Source organism: Carcharodon carcharias, chromosome 6, assembly GCF_017639515.1.
Source record: "Carcharodon carcharias isolate sCarCar2 chromosome 6, sCarCar2.pri, whole genome shotgun sequence".
Lineage (NCBI taxonomy): Eukaryota > Metazoa > Chordata > Chondrichthyes > Lamniformes > Lamnidae > Carcharodon > Carcharodon carcharias.
In genome coordinates, this window is record NC_054472.1 from 173,073,780 (window position 1) to 173,101,522 (window position 27,743).

The following is a 27,743-nucleotide window of genomic DNA, read 5'->3' on the forward strand; positions in this document are numbered from 1 at the left end:
ACTAACAGAAGTGTGTACCATCTATGAGATGCACTGCAGGAATTCACCAAGGCTCCTTAGACAACACCTTCCAAGCCCATGACCACTATCATTTAGAACAAGGGCAGCAGGTAGATGGGAACACCGCCACCTGGGAGTTCTTCTCCAAGTCACTCACCATCCTGGCTTGGAAATATATCGCCGTTTCTTTACTGTCACTGGGTCAAAATCCTGGAACTCCCTTCCTAACAGCACTGTGGGTGTACCTGCACCACATGGATTGCAGCGGTTCAAGAAGGCAGCTCACCATCACCAGCTTCTCAAGGGTAACTAGGGATGGGCAATAAATGCTTCCCCAGCCAGCAAAGCTGACATCCTGTGAATGAATATAAAAAAAAGTTCAAACTTCCGTTGGCTAATTGCGCTGGAAATTGGAACCATCCGAAAATACAATTTAAATCGTAAACTTCGGATGGTTCCAACTGTCCTACGTAATAATTACCCAGGTAGTTTAAACCTTCTAACTCCTAGGTAACTATAGTACTGACCACCAACAGGACTACCACGGAACCCTCCCCCCTCCACTTCCCCCGCTGACCACCCAACTGATCACCCAACACCCCCCCCCCGAAACCCCAATGATCAACCGAACCCCCCGCCACTGACAACCTCCCAAACAACCAATGCCACCTAACCTTCCCCCTTGCCCCGAATGACCCCCACCCCCCACACTGAGCAACTGACTGCCCCCAACCAGTTGACACCACCGACTGACCCCAATCAACCAAACATTCCCTAATCCCCTGCCCACCCAATCATACACACTTACATGGCTTCTAAAGTGGATAGGCTTTAAATTTACCTACTTCATGCCAGTGCCGTATAAAAGGGGGCGTGGCTTCCTTTCCTCTGACTCTGCAGCCCTTGACAGAAGACCTCAGGGACATGCGGCCCTACACGTTTCTCGTCAGGTCTGAATCAGAAAGTTGGGTGAGAAAGGGTCGGTGGATTTCCAGCTAACTAACTAGGAGCAGACTGGCTTCAGACTCTGATTGCCACTCTGTGGAAGATCAGGGCCAAAATATTGGAATACTCAGCAGCTCAGGTAGCAACTGTGGAGAGAACCAGAGTTAATATTTCAGGTCAATGATCCTTCATCAAAAGGTTTTTGTTTTTATTTCAGACTTCCAACATCACAGCTGGAATAATGTGTGCAGTTCTGGTTGCCACAATATAGGAAGGATGTGATTGCACTGGAGGGGGTGCAGTGGAGATTCACCAGTATGTTGCCTGGAATGAAACATTTAAGTTATGAAGACAGGTTGGATAGACTTGGGTTGTTTTTGTTGGAGCAGAGAAGACTGAGGGGCGACCTGATCAAGGTGTACAAGATTATGAGGGGCATGGACAGGGTGGATAGGGAGCAGCTGTTCCCCTTAGTTGAAGGGACATAAGTTCAAGTTGAGGGGCAGGAGGTTTAGGGGGGATGTGAGGAAAAGCTTTTTTACCCAGAGGGAGGTGACGGTCTGGAATGCACTGCCTGGGAGGGTGGTGGAGGCAGGTTGCCTCACATCCTTTAAAAAGTACCTGGATGAGCACTTGGCACGTCACACAATTCAAGGCTATAGGCCAAGTGCTGGTAAATGGGATTAGGTAGGTAGGTCAGGTGTTTCTCACATGTCGGTGCAGACTTGATAGGCCAAAGGTCCTCTTCTGCACTGAGATTCTGTGATCTGCAGTATTTTGCTTCTGCCTCTGTAATTTCCACTCTTACTTCTTTCAGTATCCTGGTTCCTTATCAACTTTAAGTACAGTCTATCCTATACCACCTCCTTATCAATTTTAAACTCTTCAAATGTCTGAATTACTTCCTCTTTCACCATGATCAGGGCAGTATTTTCTCTTCCTTTGTGAAGGCAAATGCCTCAACCATGGCCTCTGCCTCTATGTGTAAATCCCATTTTTGGTTCATAATTGGCCCCACTCTTCTTTTTACTACCCTTTTACTATTTATATGCTTATAGGAAACTTTTGGATTCCCTTTTATGTTAGCTGCCAGTCTCTTCTCATACTCTGTCTTTGCTTCCCTTAGTTGCTTTTTCAATACCGCTCTGAACCTTCTATATTCAGCCTGCTTCTCAATCCTATTAACCACCTGACATGTAAAGTGCAGTTTTTCTTCTTGATCTTAATCTACATCACTTTCAACATCCAGGGACTCTAGGTTGGTTTCCCCTACTGTTCCCCTTCATGGGAGTATACCTTGACTCTGCTTTGCCCTCTTTAAGAAGCAGCCCATTGTTCAGTTACAGTTTTGCCTATTAATCTTTCCTCGCTATCGAATCTATAATTGGCAGACAGGAAAGGGCACTGCAGAAACAGAATTACCTGGAAAAACTCAGCAGGTCTGGCAGCATCGGCGGAGAAGAAAAGAGTTGACGTTTCGAGTCCTCATGACCCTTCAACAGAACTGATTAAATATTAGGAAAGGGGTGAAATATAAGCTGGTTTAAGGTTGGGGGGGGGTGGGGGGAGAGAAGTGGGGGGTGTGGTTGTAGGGACAAGCAAGCAGTGATAGGAGCAGATAATCAAAAGATGTCACAGACAAAGGGACAGAGAAGTATTGAAGGTGGTGATATTATCTAAACGAATGTGCTAATTAAGAATGGATGGCAGGGCACTCAAGGTACAGCTCTAGTGGGGGCTGGGGTGGAAAGAGTGGCAGGGCATACAAGATTTAAAAATAATGGAAATAAGTGGGAAAAGAAAAATCTATATAAATTATTGGAAAAAACAATAGGAAGGGGGAAGAAATGGAAAGGGGGTGGAGATGGAGGAGGGAGTTCAAGATCTAAAGTTGTTGGCTTCAATATTCATTCCGGAAGGCTGTAAAGTGCCTAGTCGGAAGATGAGGTGCTTTTCCTCCACTTTGCGTTGGGCTTCACTGGAACAATGCAGCAAGCCAAGGACAGACATGTGGTCAAGAGAGCAGGGTGGACTGTTAAAATGGCAAACAACAGGGAGGTTTGGGTCTTTTTTGCGGACAGACTGCAGGTGTTCTGCAAAGCGGTCGCCCAGTTTACGTTTGGTCTCTCCAATATAGAGGAGACCGCATTGGGAGCAACGAATGCAGTAGACTAAGTTGGGGGAAATGCAAGTGAAATGCTGCTTCACTTGAAAGGAGTGTTTGGGCCCTTGGATGGTGAGGAGAGAGGAAGTGAAGGGGCAGGTGTTGGATCTTTTGCGTGGGCATGGGGAGGAGCCATAGGTGGGGGTTGAGGAGTAGGGGGTGATGGAGGAGTGGACCAGGGTGTCCCGGAGGGAACGATCCCTACGGAATACCACCGGGGGGGGGTGAAGGGAAGATGTGTTTGGTGGTGGCATCATGCTGGAGTTGGCGGAGGATGATCCTTTGAATGCGGAGGCTGGTGGGGTGATAGGTGAGGACAAGGGGGACCCTATCATGTTTCTGGGAGGGAGAAGGCGTGAGGGCGGATGCGCGGGAGATGGGCACGGTTGAGGGCCCTATCAACGACCATGGGTGGAAAACCTCGGTTAAGGAAGGAGGAGGACATGTCAGAGGAACTGTTTTTGAAGGTAGCATAATCAGAACAGATGCGACGGAGGCGAAGGAACTGGGAGAATGGGATGGAGTCCTTACAGGAAGCGGGGGGGGGGGTGGTGAGGAGCTGTAGTCGAGGTAGCTGTGGGAGTTGGTAGGCTTGTAATGGATATTGGTGGACAGTCTATCACCAGAAATTGAGACAGAGAGGTCAAGGAAGGGAAGGGAAGTGTCAGAGATGGACCATGTGAAAATGATGGAGGGGTGGAGAGCCGGACCCCTCCCACAACTCTCTCTCTGGTACATCTATGATTACTTCAGTGCTGCTTCATGCTCTCGTTGGGACCTGGAAAAATTTATTAATTTTGCTTCCAATCTCCACCCCTCCATCATTTTCACATGGTCCATCTCTGACACTTCTCTTCCCTTCCTTGACCTCTCTGTCTCAATTTCTGGTGATAGACTGTCCACCAATATCCATTACAAGCCTACCGACTCCCACAGCTACCTCGACTACAGCTCCTCACACCCCGCTTCCGGTAAGGTCTCCATCCCATTCTCTCAGTTCCTTCGCCTCCGTCGCATCTGTTCTGATGATGCTACCTTCAAAAACAGATCCTCTGACATGTCCTCCTCCTTTCTTAACCGAGGTTTTCCACCCATGGTCGTTGATAGGGCCCTCAACCGTGTCCAGCCCAACTCCCGCGCAAACACCCTCACACCTTCTCCTCCCTCCCAGAAACATGATAGGGTCCCCCTTGTCCTCACATCACCCCACCAGCCTCCGCATTCAAAGGATCATCTTCCGCCAACTCCAGCATGATGCCATCACCAAATACATCTTCCCTTCACCCCCCTGGCAGCATTCCGTAGGGATCATTCCCTCCGGGACACCCTGGTCCACTCCTCCATCACCTCCTACTCAACCCCTACCTATGGAACCTCACCATGCCCACGCAAAAGATGTAACACCTGCCCCCTCACTTCCTCTCTCCTCACCATCCAAGGGCCCAAACACTCCTTTCAAGTGAAGCAGCATTTCACTTGCATTTCCCCCAACTTAGTCTACTGCATTCATTGCACCCAATGCGGTCTCCTCTACATTGGAGAGACCAAACGTAAACTGGGCAACCGCTTTGCAGAACACCTGCGGTCTGTCCGCAAGAAAGACCCAAACCTCCCTGTCGCTTGCCATTTTAACAGTCCACCCTGCTCTCTTGCCCACATGTCTGTCCTTGGCTTGCTGCATTGTTCCAGTGAAGCCCAACGCAAAGTGGAGGAACAGCACCTCATCTTCCGACTAGGCACTTTACAGCCTTCCGGACTGAATATTGAAGCCAACAACTTTAGATCTTGAACTCCCTCCTCCATCCCCACCCCTTTCCATTTCTTCCCCCTTCCCTTTGTTTTTTCCAATAATTTATATAGATTTTTCTTTTCCCACCTATTTCCATTATTTTTAAATCTTGTATGCCCTGCTACTTTTTCCACCCCAGCCCCACTAGAGCTGTACCTCTTTCGAGTACAAACCCATTTCCATCTGTTTCAGATGAAGTTACATTGTTTCATGGTACTAGAGCTGTACCTTGAGGGCCCTGCCATCCATTCTTAATTAGCACATTTGTTTATATAATATCACCACCTTCAACACCTCTTTGTTCCTTTGTGACATCTTTTGATTATCTGCTCCTATCACTGCTTGCTTGTCCCTACAACCACACCCCCCCCCAACCTTCTCTCCCCCCACACCTTAAACCAGCTTATATTTCACTCCTTTCCTAATATTCAATCAGTTCTGTCAAAGGGTCATGAGGACTCGAAACGTCAGCTCTTTTCTTCTTCGCCGATGCTGCCAGACCTGCTGAGTTTTTCCAGGTAATTCTGGTTTTGTTTTGGATTTGCAGCATCCGCAGTTATTTTGCTTTTATCTATAGGAAAGGGCCCTGTCCCAGCACAGTTGGGGCCGAAGCGCCTGCGAAACGAGGCAGACGGAGGCGCGTCTGTGCGAGGAGGGGACGGAAAAAAACAGTAGCTGACGCGCCTGCGCATTGTAACCATAGGGCCGTTCTTACTCATCTTGTGGCGTTGAGCGCGTCCAACCGGCGGATTGCGTCAGAGATTCCGTGATAGCGCTAAGCGGGAGGGGGCGGAGTAGAAGGTCTGGTCCTGCAGACCAGGAATTTCGCTGTACGCCTGTCACTTATCAGGGTCTGACCGTACGTAGGGAAGTTGTTTTGTGTCCGCTTCCCCCACCACCACATTTTCAAACGGAGAAGAAAGTGCGAGGTTTAGTGACGACAGAGGCGGATGGCTCAGAAAATCAACGAGGCATTGGAACATATAGCGGCAGCTGAAAAATGGTAAACAACTGAACTGCCGCGGGGAATTATTATCTTTCCTTCTCTCCTGCGATGTTCGGTTTGACGATTCCTGGCCTTTTGGGCTCCGTCGCTTCAACCAAAGTGGCTCGCGGCCGCCGGCCAGGCTGACCGCCGGGGAGGGAGGTCACGCGAACATTCTGGGAGTTGTAGTCCTCTTCCCATTGGCTGCCGCTGATCTGTACCCGTTGACGCACTGCAACTCCCGGGAACCTTTGCGAGCTGGCATGTTTCCTGGTTTTTCTCTAATAAGATCAGTACAGGGGAGTCAAAATTTACTAGTTCAGCTACAAACCTGCGGCCCTTGTCTTTGCCACCGTTACACCTTCCATTTGTCGCGGGCGTTTTATAGAACTTGTGCAATTACGTTGCAAATATATCCTTGAATGTTTTCAACCATTTTTAACATCACCTGATGCCCATGCTAAGTGATAACTTACTGGCATAAGTTCTTAAATTCATCTTTTATCATTTTAAACCAGCAGCATATCTTAATTGTATTTTTATGAGCTATTTATAAGTATAGAAGTGTTAAATACAGGGATGAGGAACTTCAGCTGGATAGATGGTGAAGCCAGGGCTGTTCTCTTTAGAGAAAAGCTTAAGAGGCAATTTGATAGAGGTTTTCAAAATTATGAGGGGTTTGGACAGAGTAGATGCTGAGCAAATGTTTCCCCTCATGGGGGACTTTAGAGCTAGGGGGCACAATTTAAAGAAAAGGAGTCTCCCAATTAAGGTGGAGATGAGGATGAATTCCTTCTCACAAGGGGTCATTAGTCTGTGGAATTCTCTTTCCCAGAGAACAGTGGAGGCAGGAGGTAATTGAATATATTCGGCTGAGTTAGACAGATTTTTGATTGACAAGGGGATTGAGGGTTATGGGGACAGGTAAGAAAGTGGAGTTAAGGCCACAATCAGATCAGCCATGATCTTACTGAATGGAGGAGCAGGCTTGAGGGGCTAAATAGCCTACTCCTATTTCTTCTGATCTTATAAGAACCAAGGGGCACCAATTTAAAGTGACATGCTAAAAAAAACAAAGGTGACATGAGTACAAACCTGCTCAGGCAGAGCATGGTTAGGATCTGGGATGCTCTGCCTGAGAATGTGGTGGAGGCAGAATCAGGGCCTAGAAAGAGAATTGGCTAATTATCTGAAGTGAAACAGTTTGTAAGACCACTGGAAAAAGGCAGGTTAGTGGGACCAGGTGAGTTTCTCTTCTGCGCAGCTGGCACAGACACGACAAGCCAAATGGCCTCCTTCTGTGCTATAACCATTCTCCGGTTCCATATGTATGTCGAAATATGTGGGCTTGGAAAAGATGTATTTTCTCATGATTCAGTCCTCTTCTCAGTGGAGGTCAACTTCAGGGCTCTTACCACATTTTGGGGCTTAATGTTTACTTTTATGCTTTAGTACCCAGATGTCAATATTCAAGATACTCTGAGAAATAAATGCAGTGGATTGTTTGAGATTTTGATCATCTTTACATGTATGATGTGCACTTTGGAATTGGATCAATACTTGAAGGGAAATGGCAGGGTTGTGGGATGAATTAGAAAGCGCTTCCAAAGCACCAGCACAAGCATTGTTGCTGAATGGCCACCTTCTCTGCTTTCTGTGATCTCTGGTGTTGTTACACATGGAGCCTCAAGTCCAAGCATAATCTTAAGGCTCAATGGTGTTTGAGGACAGAGGGCAAAATGGATTTGATTCATTCCTTTAAAAAGTCAGTAATCTTCTTCTTTTCATATATTTGATTATTAATAGTTAAATAGCAAAATAGGCAAAAAGGAGAGAGGTGGAGGGAGATGTTAAACTGAGGCACTGTAGCTCTTCCATTGGGGGAAGAGTGTAATTATAGTGACAGCTTTAGAAGGGCCGATTTCATGATGAATATGGCCATTGTCAACATTATCCTATTATAAATTCCAAAAATGTGACAATAGGAAACAGGTTTATAAAAATATTGCATCTCTAAACAGTCATTATCTAATATAGATACAGTAAATGTATTAATATATTGTGCTGTATGATACTTTGTAGTAGATCTCAAATATAGTTGTTTGGTAATAAAGAACTTGAGTATTGTTGAAAAAAGAGACAACTTCCCCTGAAAGAGAGACAGGGTTAATGTTTTGAGTCCATATGACTTCTTCCAGCTCTGAACTCGAAACATTAACTCTGTTTCTCTCTCCACAGATGCTGCCTGACCTGCTGAGTTTTTCCAGCATAAGTATCGTCATTACTTCAGGTTCCAATTGCAGAAGGATATTGGATAGGTTTGGGTGAAATGTAGAAAAGTATGCATGAAAATATGTCTTCTATTTTTGGCATAAAATCTCTGCCACCTTGATTCAATTGACAGACTTTTGTTTCTGAGTTGGGTGATGGTTAAGTTTAACTTCATGACCTAAAATCATAATCTAGGATGACAAGTGCAGTACTGAAGCAGTGCTGCATTGTTGGAAGTGCTACCTTTCTCAAGGTTACAAGACAATTATGGATGAGGAAGGCCTTTTGGTCTGTTTTAATTCATCCATCTAGAAAGATCTAATGTACTGTTTGTTGCATCTAATTATTTCTTAAATGATTCAGGGTTCTATACTGTCCTACACTTTGATCATTTTGGGTGCAGTAGATTTTCCGAATAACAGTACTTAAACTGGATTGAACCCACATTCCCTAGTTCTGTAATTTAAGGTAATATTCTGAGTTAACTTTTTTCTATACCCGTAACAATTTTATGTAGCTCTTACCTTTCACACATTTCCTTTCCAGGCAGAAAAGCCTAAGGCTTCCCTGATACCTCTTGGTTTAATGTCATCTACAAATTTTGCCCTTTTACCATAAGTTTAAGATATCTATGTAAATAAGAGAAAGGTGGTGTTAGTACCGAGCCCCGAGGTTCCATCTGTCATCTCCATTATAATTCCTCTCATAAGTCCTTATTGTTTCCTACCCTTCAACCAATTTCTTACTCACATTCAGACATTATCCTCAATATCAATAGTTTTGAGTTTAATTGATTTGCCTCTTATAGGGAACTTCATCAGAAGCTTTTAGGAATTTGAGGTGGATGACCGCTTACTATGATTTCCTTTCAGATGCTACGTAAGTCGAGGCTATGTTCCTGTGTTCGGGTGGATGTAAAACTGTCCAATCGCTTTTTGAGGAGCACAGAGCTCTCTCTCTGTCCTGGCCAACCTTCCTGATAGAATCTCTGGGAATTCATCTCTTTTGGGAATCTTGCCATGTGCAGTTGGCTGCTTGCTTGCCAAAAGAACAAACATGTCTGTACTTTAAAAAGCAAAATTGGTTGTAAGGTGCTGAGTCATCCTGAGGACAAGATAAAAATTCTCTATAAATGCATGTTCATGTGCTAATTGACATTAATTTACAGAAGGCCGTGTACGTATATAGTTACCTATATTAATTCATATTTTCAATTAGCACCTTTTGCTTCAAAACATATATGTGATTCCATGTTGAGTGGCTCAACTTTTTGTCTTTGTGGGCCAAATAGGTGTGCACTGTGGAGCCTACTACAAAAGCAAATTACTGCAGATGCTGGAAATCTGAAATAAAAACAGGACATGCTGGAAACACTCTGCAGATCAGGCTGGTTCTGGTGAATGGTCGTTGACCTGAAACGTTAATTGCTTCTCTTCACAGATGCTGCCTAACCTGCTGAGTGTTTCCAGCATATCCTGTTTTTATAGTGCAGTGTAGCCTCTGGCCACTTCTGAAGTTTAAATCCATATTTTAAAATATTCATACATCCCAAGTTGTTCATACAGGGTGTCCTGATTCACAAGTAACATGACACCACTTGAACAATCCTTTCCCATTCTCCAAGCCTGAAAATTGAAGCAGGATACACCTGCAAGTAAAAAGTGAGAAAATAGCTGAATTGTCTCAGCTTCAAGCACCGAATTGTCAAAGATTGCTAATAGCTATTGGGCTAGATGAGCAGCATTTTTGCAGATGCTGATTTGTGATCCAATTATACTGTAGGTTTAACACATGCTAATGCAGCCAAACTTCCAAAAATGGCATGGATTAAAGTTGAGTCCCTATGAGAGTAGTTTGGAATTTTCTGGCTCCACCCATCATTGGGGTCGTCCAGCCCCGCCGTAAGTCAATGGACTTTTGGCTGAACTGCTGAATCTCCTGCCGTGGGCCCTGCCAACTTGAGGTTGGAAAATCCCAACCTTAACCTTTTTTTTAAAAAAAGTTTCTATTTTATATAGTGCCATTTTTTAATACGGAGATGCGTTCCAAGGTGCTTCACAGGAGTGTGACAGAACCCAAATTGACACTATGCCAGAAAGAGAGAGGTGGAGAGGTTTAGTGTACACATCTTGGGGCCTATTTGACTGAAGGCACGGCCACCAATGGTGGAATGAAGGGCCTTTCAGCTCATTGTGCCTGTAGTAGAACTGTCCAATTAATCCCACTTCCCTACTCTTTCACCAGAGCCTTGTAATTTTTTTTCACTCCTTCCAGTGTTTGTTCTCTTTTGAATGTTATTGTCGAATCTCCTTCCTCCACTCTCAGTCAGTGTATTCCAGATCACTCGCTGTGTAAAAACAAAAAAATGTTTTTTATATCACCTTTGGTTCTTTTGCCATTCACTTTAAATCTATGTTACCTGGTTACTGACCCTTCCGCCGCTGTCTCCTTATTTACCTTATGAAAGCCATTCAAGACTTTGAACATCTCCTATTAACCTTCCCTGCTTTAAGGTGAACAACCCCAGCTTCTCCAGTCTCTCCACATAACTGAAGTCTCACATTACCATTCTAGTGAATCCCTTCTCCGCCCTCTCTAAGGCCTTGACATCCTTCCCTAAAGTGCAGTGCCCGCAATTGAACACAATACTCCAAATGTAGCCTAGCCAGTATTTTGTAAAGGTTTGGCATAACTTCCTTGCTCTTGGACTCTATTTCCCTATTAATAAAGCCAGGGATCCCAAATGCATTTTAATAGCCTTCTCACCGTGTCCTGCCACCTTCAAAGATTTGTGAACGTACAACCCCAGGTCTCTCGGTTCCTGCACCCCCTTTAAAATTGAATTATGTAGTTCATATTGCCTCGTTATTTCTATCAAAACATGTCACTTCATGCTTCTCTGTATTAAATTTGATCTGCCATGCTTCTACCGAATTCACCAGTCTGTCTATGTCCCCCTGAAGTTTATTTATCTCCTCCTCGTTGGTTGCTATATTTCCGAGCTTCGTATCATAGAAATATAGAAAATAGGAGCAGGAGTAGGCCATTCGGCCCTTCGAGCCTGCTCCGCCATTCATTATGATCATGGCTGATCATCCAACTCAAAAGCCTGCTCCTGCTTTCTCCCCATATCCTTTGATGTTTGCCCCAAGAGCTATGTCTAACTCCTTCTTGAAAACAGATAATGTTTTGGCCTCAGCTACTTTCATCTGCAAACTTTCAAATTATGCACTGTATACCCAAGTCCAGATCGTTGATATCTATCAAAAAGAATCAGTGTATGTGTATTTTACTACAATCTAATGTAAACCTGTTTTTGTAGCTGTGAAAATATGTTAATGCAGTTTTTAAATCCATGGAATAAGATTCATGCAATTATCTTTTATTTTTCAGTCTGAAAACAGGCTTTCTAAAGTGGAAACCTGATTATGACAGTGCAGCATCTGAATATGCAAAGGCAGGTAAGAGACAGAAAATCTTAACATATGAAGTTATGTTGTGGAGTATCAATCACAATTCAACCTGACCTCATCTTCAAACATATCTGTTTCCTCTGTAGTGTGTAACTTATACTGAGCACTGTAGTAAAAGCTATTCGTTATGATAATGATTCATAGCAATAAATATATGTAAATTTATAAGGGTGTCTTGTCAGGTACTGTGTAAGGTTTTGGAATTGTAGCAGCTATAACTTGAAGCAGAATGGTTCATAAGAAAGGGAACAATTATTGAAAATAGCTCTATTGAACCACAGACATTTTGTAAACCACAGAATTCGTTTGTACCCTCCCATTCAGTTAGTTTAATTTTTCAGCATCGCTGCCAGGGCCAGAATTTGTTGCTGTCCCTAATTGCCCCTGTGAAGGTGGTAATGAGCCGCCTTCTCAAACCGCTGTAGTCCATGTGGTGTAGATACATCTACAGTGCTGTTAGGAAGACAAGCTTTGACCCAGCAACGAGGAAAGAGCAATGTTACAATTCCAATTCGGTCTGGTATTTGGCTTAGCGTGGAACTTGACAGTGGTGGTATTCCCACGTATCTGCTGCTGTTGTTCTTCTAGGTGGGTTTGGAAGATGTCGTCGAAGGAACATTGGTGAATTGCTGCATTGCATCTTGTACTTGGTACACATTACTGTGTGCCAGTGGCAGAGCAGGTGAATGTGAATGTTTAAGGTGGTTGGTGGTGGCTGGGTGGTGTGGGGCTGATCGATAGGGCTGCTTTGTCCATGATGGTCTCAAGCTTCTTGAGTGTTGTTGGAGCCACGTTCATCCAGGCAAGTGGAGAGTTTTCCATCACACTTCTGAATTTTGCCTTAGAGATGGTGGACAGGCTTTGGGAAATCAGGAGGTAAGTTATTCGCCACAGAACTCCCAGCCTCTGAGCTGCTCTGGTAAAAGAATATTTATATGGCTAGTCCAGTTAAGCACCTGGTCAATGGTAACTCCTCCTAGGAGTTGATGGTGTGGGAGTTTCTGACTGTACTGCTATTGAATGTCTAGGAGAGATGGTTAGATTATTTTGAAAATTTAAAATTGTGCATTTTTATAATTTCAGGGAGCACAGAAGCTGCAAGCAGCCTCTCCTACAGATTTCCTGGCAGAGCTCGGGAGCTTGTTTAAAACCAGCAAAGTGACCTAACCCTAGTAAATCGGCTGGCGTCAAGGTTGCCAATTGCGCCAGTTCTGCTAATTCATTTTTTTAGTTGAAATTCTTGCCCTAACAAAGGTGCCTTGGGATTCTACAATAGCAGGATATCCAGGCTTCTATTAATGTCATGCAAGTTCTAAGGAACATCAAAAACCCTCATTTAGAAAGGCTTAGGTTAATCAACAACAGTTAGCTTGAATTTCTTAAGGGAAGATTGTACCTGTCTAACTGATTGCATTTTTTAAGGAGATAGCAAGGAGGTTTGATGAGGGTAGTGTGTTTGGTGTAGCCAATATGGATTTTAGCATATCCCTTCTCCATCAGGAACTAGATTAAAGATGGTTCCTTTTTATTATAAGAGGTTATATCACTCTAAACATATAAATTCACTTTTGCTTTGTTACTTTATAGCTGTTGCATTCAAAAATGCGAAACAATATGACCAAGCAAAGGATGCCTACCTAAGAGAAGCCGAGTCACATCAGAACAATAGAGCGTATCCTTTTATGTTGAAAGGAAGTCCTTTTCTTGATTTTACATAGTAATATTTTCAAAAAATACTGATCAGAGTTTTTAGTTTTCAAGGAAGTAAGACAGTTAAGGTTTTAATTTGTTCAGTTCTGTACATAACTGCTAAATAAGAATTATAAGGAGGGGTAATTACTGTGGGGCTTCTCCTGCTTGACCATTGTTCTGTAGGCTGAAGGTTAGATGCCGCGCGGCTGTTTTTCCTGGCTGCAGAGTCTAGAGCTAGTGGTTATATTATCAGGATCAGGGATCAGCCATCTAGGACTGAGCTGAGGAGAAACTTATTCATCTGAGTATTGGGAATGTTTGGAATTCTGTACTCCAAAATTTCAGTTGTTGAGTATATTCTAGACATATCAACAGATTTTTGGACACTAAGGGAATTGAGCGGTTTGGGGATAAGTGAAGAAAGTGCAATTGAGGTAGAAAATTAGTTTTATTAAATGGAGAGCAGCCTTGAGGGGCTGTACGGCCTATTACTGCTATTTTTTTATGCCCTTTTGAAAACTCTAGGAAAACTATTTAAATGCTGCTTTCACCAAACGCTGTTATTTCATTAAAGTTATAATGGATGAGTGGGTGAGTCCCCAGGAAAATTCACACCCAGTGTCCTTTCACGTTGCCTGTTACTCATTGCTCAGCTGCTTTTAAAAAGATTGCAGATTTGGTTTTAAACTGGCCATCCTTGCAACCTCCTGCTCCAAGAACCATCTCAACATTACTGATAGCTTTTGGAGCCAGTAGGCAGAGCCATTGCCTTTCCTTGAGTGTCTGTTGAAATTGTCAGACTTGGATCAATGATAGTACTTTGACCTCTGAATCAGAGGGTTATATGTTCAAGTCCCATTCCAGAGATTTTAATATATAATCTTCATTGCATTACTGAGGGATTGTTGCATTGTCTGAGGTGCAGCCTTTTTGGATTGGGGCTCTGTCTGCCCTCTTCGGTCGATGCTAAAGAACTCCCACAGAACTACTCAAAGTAGAGCAGGGGAAATCTCCCTGATAAGCTGGTCATTCATATCTCAACTAGCACCTACAAAAAAAATGTAGGATATAGTGGTAGCTAAATCTTTAACCATGCATGTCTTGGAATTAAGTCAGTGCTGAGTCCTGCGCTCTTGCGTTATCTTTGAATCAGTTTCAACTCAAAGCTCATGCTTCGTCTTTGGTGGTGGAACTCTCAATTTTTTAAAAAATTCAGAATAATTCGGCTAAATAAAACGGAGGTGAATTTCCACAGGGAGTCTCTTGAAAGTCAGCGGAAAGCTACAAAAACATGCAAATACCATGTAAATTCACTCCTATTGTTAGCAGAACAACTTCCTAAGTACTTCTAGCACTTGCCTCTTATATCCGCCATCAAGTCAGAATATAGGAATTGCTTGTTTTTCAGAACTGAAATATGGTGTGAAAAATTGCTGTGAAATAAATGGGGGGAAAAAATCGATTTGTAGACTGGAACTTAAAAAAGAGCAGTGAATCTATTATTCTATAAGATCCTGAAATCAGCACAATAATGAAATTTTCTAAACTCGGTGAACCGTGAAAAGAACTAATGACTTCTCACTGGCGTATTTCAAACATCGAAAAGATCCAGATGAGACACGGGTCTGTCTGATGAGATCAAACTGAATAGTTGAATTAGTAATCTGTAATGATGTCTTTGTTGTTGATACTTCTGTTTGTCTTCCTTAACAGTCTGTTTACTCTAGCTTCTTCCATGCTGCTAAGTAAGTACTGTAAATTCCTACTGTTCTTATTTTCATTGCATACAGAATTAAATGAAACCTACTGTAAATGGTGAAGTTAGGGGCTGAACTAGTGCTCTTCTAATGGGTTGCAGCCATCTAGGACAGAACATGTCTTTTGTAAATCTGATCAGTTCAATTTTCAGAATCCCTGAAATTTAGTAATGATGACAAAGGCATTGAAAGATGCAGAAAAAGTCAGGATGGAGGAATCAAAATTCCTAAATGAGATCATTTTGGTTTAATAATTTTCTAAATAAAAGTGGAAAGTTTAACTACATGTAGGTTCATCTCAGAAGATACCAGGAGCTTGTGTCTGTCAGGGAGGTTCAAATCTGATTTTTTTTCATTTTGATTATGCAAGATGAGCAAAACAAGATTGCTTTATTTTTTTGCTTGCTGGGTTAATTCAAATCTACAGAAAGGATTGCCTTTGTGTGCATTAAACATCAAATTTCACATAATGTCAATCCCATGCACTTTATTCCTTGTACTTCAATTATGCCTTTGTTATACTGTTAGGTGGCAATGATCCATTTTGTTCAATTTTTGAAGGTGAACTGTTTTTTTTCTTGTCCTGCAGCAGCTTCTTCAAAGTTGTGCTTTTGTCTGTGACAATAGTAAGAAAAATGTATTGTTTGTTCATGCCTTATACACAGTACTGTCATTCTACAGTACCTTGCTAAAATTGATATCTGTTTTTTGCCCTCATGCAGTTTCTCATCAATTTTCTTGCTGTTAGATTGTATAGAACCAGAAAGGTTTGGTGACCTCCTTTTGCACTTGATCTTTTTCACAAGCTGCGCATAACTTTCAGTGACATGGACTTTTATCTCAGTTTCTTACCAGCCCTAATTCACTGATTTCTCATTCCAGATTTTATGCAAATGGGGACTCAGTGATTGCTCTAACCATGCAGATTCATATTACTTGCATCTCATAAGATTTTAGTTGAAGTAAGTGGTAGCCTCAGAGTATGAGGTGAGAGCGAGAAGTTGACAAGTGAGCAGTTAAAGGGGGAATTGTTACTTGGTAGTAGAGAACTTGAACATTGCTGAAAAGAGAGACATGTTGCCAAAGCTTTTCATCTTGCACTCATCAGGACAAATGCAAGAATGCCAAATTTTCAAACAATCACAACAATTTGTACTAAAGGAGAAAAGGATGCAGATTGCTTGGCAAGTTGACTCTGGCTGAGATGTTGCCATGGAGAAAGCAACGGGGAACTATAGGCTCCCCGAGCTCCCGTGTAATTCAAAAGAGGCGTAAAGCATGAACAAACTTTTGTTTGCTGTGGATAAAGGGGAACTGGTGGATGTATTGTATTTAGATTTCCAGAAGACATTTGATGAAGTGCCACATCAAAGGTTATTGCAGAAAATAAAAACTCATTGTATAAGGGGTAACATATTGGCATGGATAGAAAATTGGCTGGCTACCAGGAAGCAGACAGTAGGCATAAATGGATCTTTTTCAGGTTGGCAAGATGTAACGAATAGCGTGGCACGAGGAATAGTGCTGGCACCTCAACTGTTTACAATTTATATAAATGACTTGGTTGAAGGGATGGTTGCCACATTTACTGATTACACAAAGATGGTAGGAAAGTAAGTTGTGAAGAGGACATGAGGCTACAAACAGATATGGAAAGGGTAAGTGAGTGGGCAAATATCTGGCAGACGGAGTTTAACATAGGAAAATGTGAAATTGTCCATTTTGGCTGGAAGAATAAAAGAGAAGCATATTATCTAAATGGTGAGGGTTTGTAGAGCTTTGAGATTCAGAAGGATCTGGTGTCCTAGTGCATGGATCACAAAAGGTTAATATGCAAGTACAGCAAGTAATTAGGAAAGCTAATAGAATGTTAGCATTTATTGGGAGGGGAATTGAATACAAAATTGGGAGGTTATGCTTCAGTTATACAGGGCATTGGTGAGACAACATCTGGAGTACTGCGTACTGTACTGGTCACCTTATTTAAGGAAGGATGTAAATACGTTGGAAGTAGTTCAGAGAAGGTTTGCCAGACTAATACCTGGAATGGGTGGGTTGTCTTATGAGGAAAAGTTGGACAGACTAGGCTTGTATCCACTGGGGTTTAGAAGAGGTGACTTGATTGAAACATATAAGATCCTGAAGGGTCTTGACAGGTTGGATGTGGAGAGGATGTTTCCTCTTGTGGGAGAATCTAGAGCTAGGGGTCACTATTTAAAAATAAGGGGTCGCCCATTTAAAACAGAATAGTCAACATTTTTTCTCCTGAGGGTCATAAGTCTTTAGAACTCTCTTCCTGTAAAGGTGGTGGAAGCAAAGTCTTTGAATATTTTTAAGGCAGAGGTGGATAAACAAGGTGGTGATAGGTTATTGAGGGTAGGTGGGATGCACATTTGATGTTACTATCAGAGGGGCTGAATGGCCTACTGTTCTTTGTTCGTATGTTCATATGTAGTGGGTGACTGGGTATGAATGCATGTCACTTCTAGCAAGTGTAAATGAATCACGAGCTCAAATGATATCATAAATTGGTTGTTAGTGTAGCTGTCAGCACAATCAGGATTATTCAACAAGTGCTGCCCGATAACGGAATCACATCTAACATAGACATTTTGTTGTGGGTTTTGCAAGCGTGGGCTGGTTGAGTACTGCCTGTATTCCGCCTATCACGAACAACCAAAGGAACAGCCAATCACTGGCCCATACATCCTACCTACCTGGCATCACAAGGGTACTGAAATTCATATACAATGTTACTTAATTGTGTGGTAGGCAGAACATCTTTTTGAACAGACAGCAGCACCCTGTTAGTGGAAAATAGCAGTTGCTAGCTACTACATAGTAGCAATATGAAACAGCTTGCTTAACCTGTTCAAATTTTTGAGATACCTTGCCTTTTCAGGTAATTTGAGGCAAAAAGGAAATTGTAGGATTTCTAGTGTAAATCACTCGAGTCATGATCCTTCCACTTGTCTTGTTGCTACTGAACCATTATCAATGGGCTTTCTCAAATACAGGTTTCTCTCCAGCACTGATGACTTCTTTAAAACCTTTTTAACTCCATTTCTACATTGCATTGATGTTGTAATAAGCGTCTTTCCCTCAAGTTAAAATTCAAAAATAAAATTGTTATGAGGAACTTGTTTTAAATTTTCTTTATTCCAGTTATTTGGAAATATTTTTCTTTAATAAGAAATGCTGATAACATAATTAAGAAATCTGTCGTAAAGTGACTAACTCTGGTGATATTGGAGAGTTCAATCAAAGTTGGTAGTTGAAGTTATCATACAAATGATTTTGCAACTTTCTCGATACAATATGTGTGTTAGGAGCTCCATTTTCTGCCAAACTTCAGGCTAGATTTGTTCTTAAAGAGCTCTTTTTTTGTTTGGATTTTACTCAGTTTTTGTGCTAAAGGTGGGGTGATAGCATAGTGGTAATGTTACTGGACTGGTAATCTAAAGGCCCAGACTAATACTCCCAGACACATGTTCAAATCTCACCACGTTAGCTGGAGGATTTTAAATTCAATTAATTAATAAATCTGGAATAAAATGATGTTTCAATAATAATGATCATGAAACTACTGGATTATTATAAAAACTCGCCTGGTTCACTAATATCTTTCAAGTGAGGAAATATGTTGTTCTTACCCAGTGTGGCATACATGTACTCCAGACCCAGAGCAAAGTGTTTGACTCTTAACTGCCCTCAGAAATGACCTAACAAGCCAGTTAGTTTTATCAAACCGCTACAGAAAAGACAAAAAGAAATAAAAAACAGACGGACCATCAGGCATCGACTTAGGCACAGAAAACAACAGAGGCACGCCCAGCCCAGTCAACCCCGCAAAGTCTTCCTCGCTGACATCTGGAAACTTGTGCCAAAATTTGGGGAACTGTTCCATAGACTCATTAAGCAACAACTTTACATAGTCATCCTCACTGAAACATACTTTACAGTTGATGTCCCAGATTCCTCTGTTATCATCTCTGGGTGTGTCATGTGCCAATGAAAATGGTGGCACTGTTGTACACAATCAGGTGAGAGTGACCCTGGGAGTTCTCAATATTGCCTCTGTACCTCACGTATTCAGGTTGAACATGGGCAAAGAAGTCTGCTGATTACCAACTACTTTCAAACACCACTTGGAAGAAGCAGTTAGGGTGGCATGGGCAGGCACAGAATTTACTCCAGGTGGGAAATGTTGTTATCAGGAGCGACCACTGCAGAGTCCTTGTGGAGATGAAGTCTCACCTTCACATTGAGGACACTGTCATATTGGTGGTACTACCACTGTGCAAAATGGGGTGACAACTTAAGATAAATTCAGCAGCTCAAAACTGGGCATCTGTGAGGTTCTGTGGGCTGTCAGCAACAGAAGAATTATATTCAGCCACAATTTGTAACCTCATAGACTGGCATATTCCTCCTCCACTGTTAGATTCAGGTGACAAACCCTGGTTCAATGAGAAGTGTAGGACAGCTTGCCAGGAACAGCACCAGACATACCTAAAAACAGGACTACATGCAGGCTGAACAGCAGAACCAACATTCTATAGACAAATCTAAGCAATCTCACACCAACAGATCAAAACAAAGCTCTGCAGTCCTGCCACAGCAAGTTGTGAATTGCAGTGGCTAATGAAACAACTAACTGGAGGAGGAGGCTGCAAACACATTCCCGTCCTCCAATGATATGGAGCCCAACATGTTAGTTCAAAAGGCAAGGTTGAAACATTTGCAATATCTTCAGTCAGAAATGCTGAGTGAATGATCCATCTCAGCCTCCCCTGAGGTCCCCACCAGTAAAAATGCCACTCTTCAGACAATTTGATTCACTTTAGGTAATATCGAGAAACGGTTGAAGGCACTGGATACAGCAACAGTTATAAGCCTTCATAATATCCAAGCTGTGGCACTGAAGATCTGAATTACAGAGCTAGCTGCACCCCTAGCCAAGCTGCCCCAGTATAACTGCAATACTGACATCTACCACACTGGGAAAATTCCCCAGGCATGCCCTGTCCACAAAAAGCAAGAGAAATCCAATCCGGCTAATGATCACCCCATCAGCCTTCTCTCAGTTATCAGCTAACTGATGGAAGGTGCTATGAAGTGTAATTTACTCAGCAACAACTTGCTCACTTTGGGTTCTGCCAAGGCCAGTCTGCTGTAGTGTTCATTACTGCTTTGGTCTAAACATGGATAAAAGAGCTGAACTCCAGAGGTGAGCAACAGAAGAATTATATTCAGTCACAATTTGTAACCTCATAGACTGGCATATTCCTCCTTTATTGTTAGATTCAGGTGACAAACCCTGGTTCAATGAGAAGTGTAGGACAGCTTGCCAGGAACAGCACCAGACATCAATGCAGTATTTGATTGGGTGTGGCATTAAGGCTCCTTAGCAAAATTAAAGTCAATGGGAATAAGAGTGAAAACTTTCCACTAGCTGAGTCATACTTAGCACAGAGATGATTATGATCGTTCAAGGTCCTCATCTCAGCCCAAGCACATCGCTGCAGAAGTTCCTCAGGATACTGTGCTAGGCACAACCCTCTTCAACTGCTTCCCTCTTTCTTAAGGTCAAAAATGGGGATGATTGCACAATGTTCAGTACCATTCTCAAATACTCAGATTCTGAAGCAGTCCATTCCTACATGAAACAAGACTTAGATATCATTCAGACTTGCACTAATAAGTGGCTAGTAACAGTCAAGCCACAGAAGTAGAATACAACGACCATCTTGAGCAAGATGGAATCTAATGATTTCCCATTGACATTCAATGGCATCACCATCACTGAATCCACCACCATCAGCATATCATTGACCAGAAACTGAACTGCACCAGCCACTGTGGCTACAAGAGCAGGTCAGAGGCTGGAAATAGCATGCTCTTGACTTACCAAAGCCAGTTTACCATCTATAAGGCACAAGTCAGGAGTGTGATGGAATACTCTTCGCTTGCCTGTATGAGTGCAGTTCCAACAACACTCAAGAAGCTTGACACCGTCTAAGACAAAGCAGTCCACTTGATTGACACCCTATCCACATTAAACATTCACTCGCTTCACCACCAGTGCACACTGGCAAGAGTGTGCACCATCTACAGCAACTCATCAATGCTCCTTCGACAACACCTTCCAAACCCATGATCGCCTACCATCTAGAAGAACAAAGGCAGCAGATGCATGCAAGTTCCCCTCCAAGTCTCACATCATCTTAACTTGGAACTATATCACTGTTGCTGGGCCAAAATACTCAAACTCCCTATCAGCCTTGTGTGCGTAACTACACTATGTGGACTGCAGCAGATCAAGAAGGTAACCCATCACCACCTGCTCAAGGGCAATTAGGAATAGGCAGTAAATGCTGGCTTTGCCAGTAATGCTTACGTCCCAAGAACAAATTAAAAAAAAAAAATCTATGCTGGAACATTTCTCTATTTTTGCCTCCGAATATTGATATTGTGCATTTTTTAGTCAAGTATAACATGGACTGGAACATCCTATACTCTGCTTAGGACTATATCAGCTATCTTAATTAACTCTCTTATGTTAAATTAATGAATTACAAGCAGTTTTGTACTGTAGACTCATGATACAATGTATTTCCATGCTTTGATTTCTTTGTTCCCTGCAGGGCCTATGAACAGGCTGGAATGATGCTTAAGGTTGGTTCCTTGGCCTTTTTTTCACTTCTAAAATCTGTGATTAAATTTTTAAAAATAAAGTTAATTTTGATTACGAATGCAATCTCGTTAGTGCATACTTTTGGAAGAAAATTAGTATTCGTTCATGCTATTATTGAGAGGATTCTTGCTTTCTAAGGACTGAATTTTAGTGGCTCTGGCAGTTGGCAACCCCGCCATGGCAGTTTTCCAAACCCCTGAAAACATTAATCCAGCAGATAACTGCCTGCTGCTAAGGCTTTTGTGCTTTTAAGGGCGAAGAACCCACCCTTGAGCTGCCGGCCAATCAGATGACAGGCAGTTCTTCAGACCCACTGAGGAGTCCCACTGTAGGTTATGGGTTGCCCAATTATGAGGCAACCCCCACCGAGCCCACAGGAAGGCTGCCAGCTCGTACTGGGCGTCTTCCCCAGGGGTAGCGGCATGAGGATCTTAAGTGGCCGTTAATTATCCATTTTAAAGTCTCACTTGGCCCCAGGGTGGGAATGCTGTCGTCACTTTTCCTGCTCCTGACTTAATCGGGGTGGAGAGTCAGGAAGGTGATGGGCACTCCACCTTCCCTCCTCAGTCTATGGTTCCACCCCTCTCCCATTGTTTTCCCTCCCTAAGTTTCAGATAACTTTGTCCATGTGAAAACTGTTGTTGATATTTTTATTTCTTAACCCACAATCTTAACAAAAGTGGTATTACACTACAGGTTTATTAAAATATAACCTTTAGTTGATTACTGGAAACTTTTAGAGATATTTAATTAAAATTAGTGTGTTATTTGTGAATATATGTCTATGGTTATGCAGTGTTGTGGAGTCCATCTGACCAGACGGATCAAATAATTTGCACATAAGGCTCTGGCTCCACCCAGCCCTGATGAGAAGCAGCCAGGCATTGTTGATCATTCATTTATTCATCAACAATTTATATTTCCATTTGGTATTTCAGCTCTGAAGAGCAGGAAGTGAAGTGGCTGCCTCTTTAGTTTCAGAGTCAGTTGCTTCTTAACTTCTCCTCCCATTAGCTGCGAGGAAGTTTGCTCTCGTGGGAAAATCTGGAACTAGGGGGTGACAGTTTCAAATAAGGGCTCTCCCATTTAAGATGGAGATGAGGAGGAATTTCTTTTCTCAGAGGTATGCTAGTATTTGGAATTCTCTTCCCCAGAAAGCAGTGGACGCTGGGTCTTTGGATACATTCAAGGCTGAGTTAGACAGATTTTTGATTGACAAGGGGGGGCACAGGTAGGAAAGTGGAATTAAGACCACAATCAGATCAGCCATGGTTTTATTGAATAGCGGTGCAGATTTAAGGGGTCGAATGGCCTAACAAAATCATAAGAAGTAAGAGCAGCAGTAGGCCATTCAGCCCATCGAGTCTGCTCCGCCATTCAATGGCTGATCTCATGGCTTTAATTCCACCGTCCTCCCCATTAATATACAAGTTAATCATAACTTTTAGTGCCATCTCCATGTGTTTTTTATTATTCTGATTATCCAACAAAACACATTTAAAAACAATTTTTTTAAAAAAAGAAAATGTTCACAGGATCATTGCAAAGTCATATTTATTGTCCATCCCTATTTGGCCTGAATGTGATCATCCTCCGAGCAATTGTTATAGTGTGGGACAGTAATCATATGTAGGCTTGAGAGACATCTGTGAACCAGTTGAATTTGTAATGACAAGTGGTAGCTTTTGTGATCATTTTCTCTGGTGTTAGTTGGTGCTCACGGTAGAAATGTATATTTCCTCACCTCAAATGAATTATTTTATGTGAGAATGCTGGTCAAATATCAATAAAGGTCCATTAATCCTTATTATGGAACAGTTTATTTGACAACTGGTTAATGATGCACATTTTGACGCTGATTAATTTGAATATGATTGTTTTAGCTAGGGAAATAATTAGATGCCATGATTTTAGAAGAACAGATACCATGGGAATGCTTAATAAAAATTATTTTGTTTTAATAAATATTTACCAGCAATATTTAAGTGTTCATGGAGAATAGCACACCCCTTGCAATTATTGGATGCATAATGTTTCGCTATTTTCTCCATATCTTACCCTCCAATTTCTAATGAGTGTGGTACTCACTGATATTTAAATTCAACTATAAGCTATATGTTAAATATCCTGCATGTCCTGCATTAATGTGAAGATCTAAAGAAGTATTTGTGTATAATAGAATGTTTTAAAATAGGAAATGCAAAGGTTGCCAGAAGCAGTTCATCTCATTGAGAAAGCCAGCATGATGTTCATAGAGAGCGGTACGCCTGACACTGCTGCCATGGCACTGGACCGTGCTGGAAAGTAAGAAATTTAAAACAATAATTGAACTATCCATATATATGTTTATAGTACACAAATATGATGGCATATAGGTAATGGTATTTGGTGAAAGATTACAAATTTCAGATCTTTGTGGTTAAATGTATGAAAAAGCCTGCAACTATCATTTTGAAGGATAATGGGAAAAATGGTCAACACCAGTGCAGTGTGCACATTTTACTTCTACATAATCTTCTTTTACTGTTCAGTCCTATTACCAATGTATAAAACATTCACACATCTGTAAGTGTAATTGCAAATACTGCTGTAAATATGGAGCAGTCTCATAATGGATAAAAAATGAAATTCTCTTGCTGAATAAGTGTGTTCTCAATTGCATCACTTTTTGCACAAAACTGATTTAGAATATTTATTTAATATCTCTGCCAAATCTATATCATCCCAACTGAACTCTGCATTTCCACTTGGATCAATGGAAGCACTCCTGCTTTGATCCAGAAGGTTATGGCTTCATGGCCATTCCATAAACTTGTACAAAAACCTAGACTGACATTTCACTTCAGTATTGAAAGAATGCTTCACTATTTGATTTTCTGTATTTTGAATGTGATGAAAAACCGAGGGCTCATTTGCCCTTTCAGATAGATTTGAAGAATTGTTGAAGGGGGAGCTGGTGGTGCAGTGATATTGTCATCGGACTAGTAATCCAAAGACCAGTGTAATCCGGGTTCGAATCCGACCATTGCAGATGGTGAAATTTGAATTCAATAAATATCTGGAATTAAAAGTCTTATGATGACCATGAAGCTATTGTCAATTGTCGTAAAAACCCATCTGGTTCACTAATGTCCTTTAAGGAAGGAAGTCTGCTGTCCTTACCTGGTCTGCCCTACATGTGACTCCAGATCCACAGTAATGTGGTTGAAATGGCCTAGCAAACCACTAAAAAGTGTAAAAGGAATGGAACTGAATGCGCTACCCCGCATCGACCTAGGCACCGGAAACGACAACAGCAAACTTAGCCCTGTCGACCCTGCAAAGTCCTCCTTACTAATATCTGGTGTCTCGTGCCAAAATTGGGAGAGCTGTCTCAAAGACTAGTCAAACAAGAGCCTGACATAGTCATCCTCATACAACGTCCCAGGCACCATCATCATCACTGCTAGCCATGACTGCAAAATAAAAGCTATTCAAAAAAAGCTGATTGTAGAATCTTCCACAACTGACACAATCCTATTCTGCCACTTGGGTGGTAACTGTGTTGTATGTTTCACAATATTATTAATGGGGAAAAAATGTTTTTGTTCTGTTTCAGGCTGATAGAAAATGTAAACTTGGAAAAAGCTGTAGCTCTTTACCAACAGGCTGCTTCAGTGTTTGAGGTAAGTTGTGGATACCCATGGACCTTTAAATTCAATTTTTAAATTGCTAATTTAAAAACTCAGTTGTTTGGCTGTTTTTTTCAGTTTATATTCATAGCATCAAAACCAGGAGAAATCAGATGTAGAAATAACCCAATAGAAGTGTAATAAAATCAAAATACTGTGGATGCTGGAAATCTGAAATGAAAATAGAAAAAGCTGGAAGAACTCAGCAGTCCTGCAGCATCTGCGGAGGGAGAAACAGAATTAATGTTTTAAGTCAAATATGACCCATACTTGACTGTTGTACTCAGGAGTCATATTTGACTTGTAACGTTAACTCTGTTTTTTTCTCCACAGATGCTGCCAGACCTGATGAGTTTTTCCAGAGCTTCCTGTTTTTATTTCAATAAAAGTATAAAGCCAGAGAAAATCAGTAACAGCTCAGTTTTTATTTTGAACACTAACGAGCCTCAAAAAATAAAGAACAGATTAATAAGGCACAGTTGATAACTCAATTATTTATTCAGTTCACATAGACTACTTTTCTGGGACTCGGTGGCAGTTCTAAAAGTCCTGGTAAGTGTGTGCTCACAACAGTTGTGCCAAAATAAGTTTGCCAAGGTTGATTCCACTGGAAACTTGAATGTAGCCTAGTCTGAAAAACATTCACTTAGAGTCAGCTGAGTCAAATTGAAGACTAAGGATGTGAGAAGTGAATAAAATGTTTTTGCTTGCAGCCAATAATCCAGCATCATCCTGTGAGGCTCCCTATATTAATTGATTGTAGAATTCAATACCGTGTAGGATTTTACTACATAACTGTTCAGGATTAAATTCATAGCAGTTGCATACAGGGTCAATTACATGGTTAACAGAAAAACAAAGTACTCAGTTGGTTTCCTTCCCCCCCTCATATCCTCACTAAATTATCTTCCACTTTGGATGTCTGAAATTCCCAATATTGCTTAGGATCGGAAAGATCAAAACCTTTTTTTTAAGTTTTGAACAGTCTATGAACAATATGACCAAGTGAACTTGCCTCAAGCTGCTTCTCTTCCTGAATTTGGTGCTGAAAGTTGGGTTGGGAGTTGTGCAATTATCATGCTAGAGATGTTGTTATCCGCATTACATATGTGCGTCATCACATAATTGTGACTAGCAAGACATGCACATCTTAGGACCCACTAGGATCAGATTTCCATTGGTTGCAACCAGAATTGGGCAGGAATAAACAACAATTGCATTTGCGTGGTGCCTTGATGTCACCAGGGCATGATTTTAATATGTATATTTGGTCCACACTTGACTCTTGTGGGAGTTTAGAGTTTCATTCATTTCCTAGTTTCTGCATTTAAGGAAATGAGGGTCAGATTGGGTTAGGTTGTCTGATATGTTAAACCCCTCCTGCCTGAAGGGGGATAGGGGAAGGTTAAAATCGAGGCCAATCTTTCAATGGAATAGGCACCTAATATAGAAGTTTGTATTGATTCATTCAAATACACTTAGGTGGATTTCTTTCATTTTGGTTTACATTTGATGTGTGATGAGTGTAGCATGCTTGGGAGAAACAGGTAACTTTGGACCTTGATTCCCAAAGCCCTCCACCACTGAGTCTTTCCTTGCGTTGTCTCTGGGTCTGTTGTAAACTAATTGCTACGATTAAGGAAAAACTATTATTGGTATCATGCAACCACCAGGATGCAAACTTAATGGGCCTTGATCTTCCTTTAATCTAGCAGTACCTATTTTTCACTGGAGGAAATTGTAGGCTGACAACACTGAGGCAGTGGAGGACTGCAGGGAAATATTGTAGAGGTGGAGCAGAGTGGAAGCTGACTCCATGTATGTAGATGAAGTCTATCATTGGTAGACTTAAAATAGTTTAGTGGGATTGGGAACAGATGCTGTTGCTTAAGATGTCCTTGCAGTGATTGAACAGGTGAGAGTGAAACCAAACAAGGGCATACATTGAGCTGCATAGTGGAGAGGTGGCATGGGGGAGGATTGTGTGAATGCTTTGCAGCAGTTGAGTAAAGATAATGCACCAAGGTCACAGTCACCCAATGTCAATGGTGACTTTAGTGGGCTGTTTTTGAGCCTAACAGTAGAAATTCGATTGGATAGATTCAAATAAGGGTAAGTAAGAGTGGCAGATATGGATCTGGGAGGCAACAACACATATAAGAGAGAAAAAGGAGGTTAGAGATGTTGCCAATAACCAGAAAAAATTCAGGAGTTTATCAATGGAAATTATTTTTAAAGAAGAGTTTAGAAGTCTCTGCAGATATCTTATTTAGAATGTGAACTGCATGTTGTGATTAAG

General features: G+C 41.8%; 1 protein-coding gene and 1 long non-coding RNA gene across 2 annotated transcripts in view; one reads left to right on the forward strand and one right to left on the reverse strand.

Annotated features, from left to right (window-relative positions):
• Positions 1 to 296: 296 nt before the first annotated feature.
• Positions 297 to 5,750, reverse strand: LOC121279020. Its single transcript, XR_005943313.1, has 3 exons — positions 5,614 to 5,750; positions 846 to 1,091; positions 297 to 355 (listed from the first exon to the last, which is right to left on the reverse strand). It is a non-coding gene; the product is annotated as an uncharacterized LOC121279020 (long non-coding RNA).
• The window catches only part of napgb (N-ethylmaleimide-sensitive factor attachment protein, gamma b), a 43,609-nt gene continuing 21,523 nt past the window's right edge, over positions 5,658 to 27,743 (forward strand). The window contains exons 1-7 of the mRNA XM_041189769.1: positions 5,658 to 5,901; positions 11,548 to 11,615; positions 13,215 to 13,299; positions 15,047 to 15,064; positions 21,724 to 21,754; positions 23,968 to 24,077; positions 25,372 to 25,438. Of these exons, the coding sequence (XP_041045703.1) occupies positions 5,849 to 5,901; positions 11,548 to 11,615; positions 13,215 to 13,299; positions 15,047 to 15,064; positions 21,724 to 21,754; positions 23,968 to 24,077; positions 25,372 to 25,438 (432 nt within the window). The 5' untranslated portion in view covers positions 5,658 to 5,848. The remainder of the gene's footprint in view (positions 5,902 to 11,547; positions 11,616 to 13,214; positions 13,300 to 15,046; positions 15,065 to 21,723; positions 21,755 to 23,967; positions 24,078 to 25,371; positions 25,439 to 27,743) is intronic.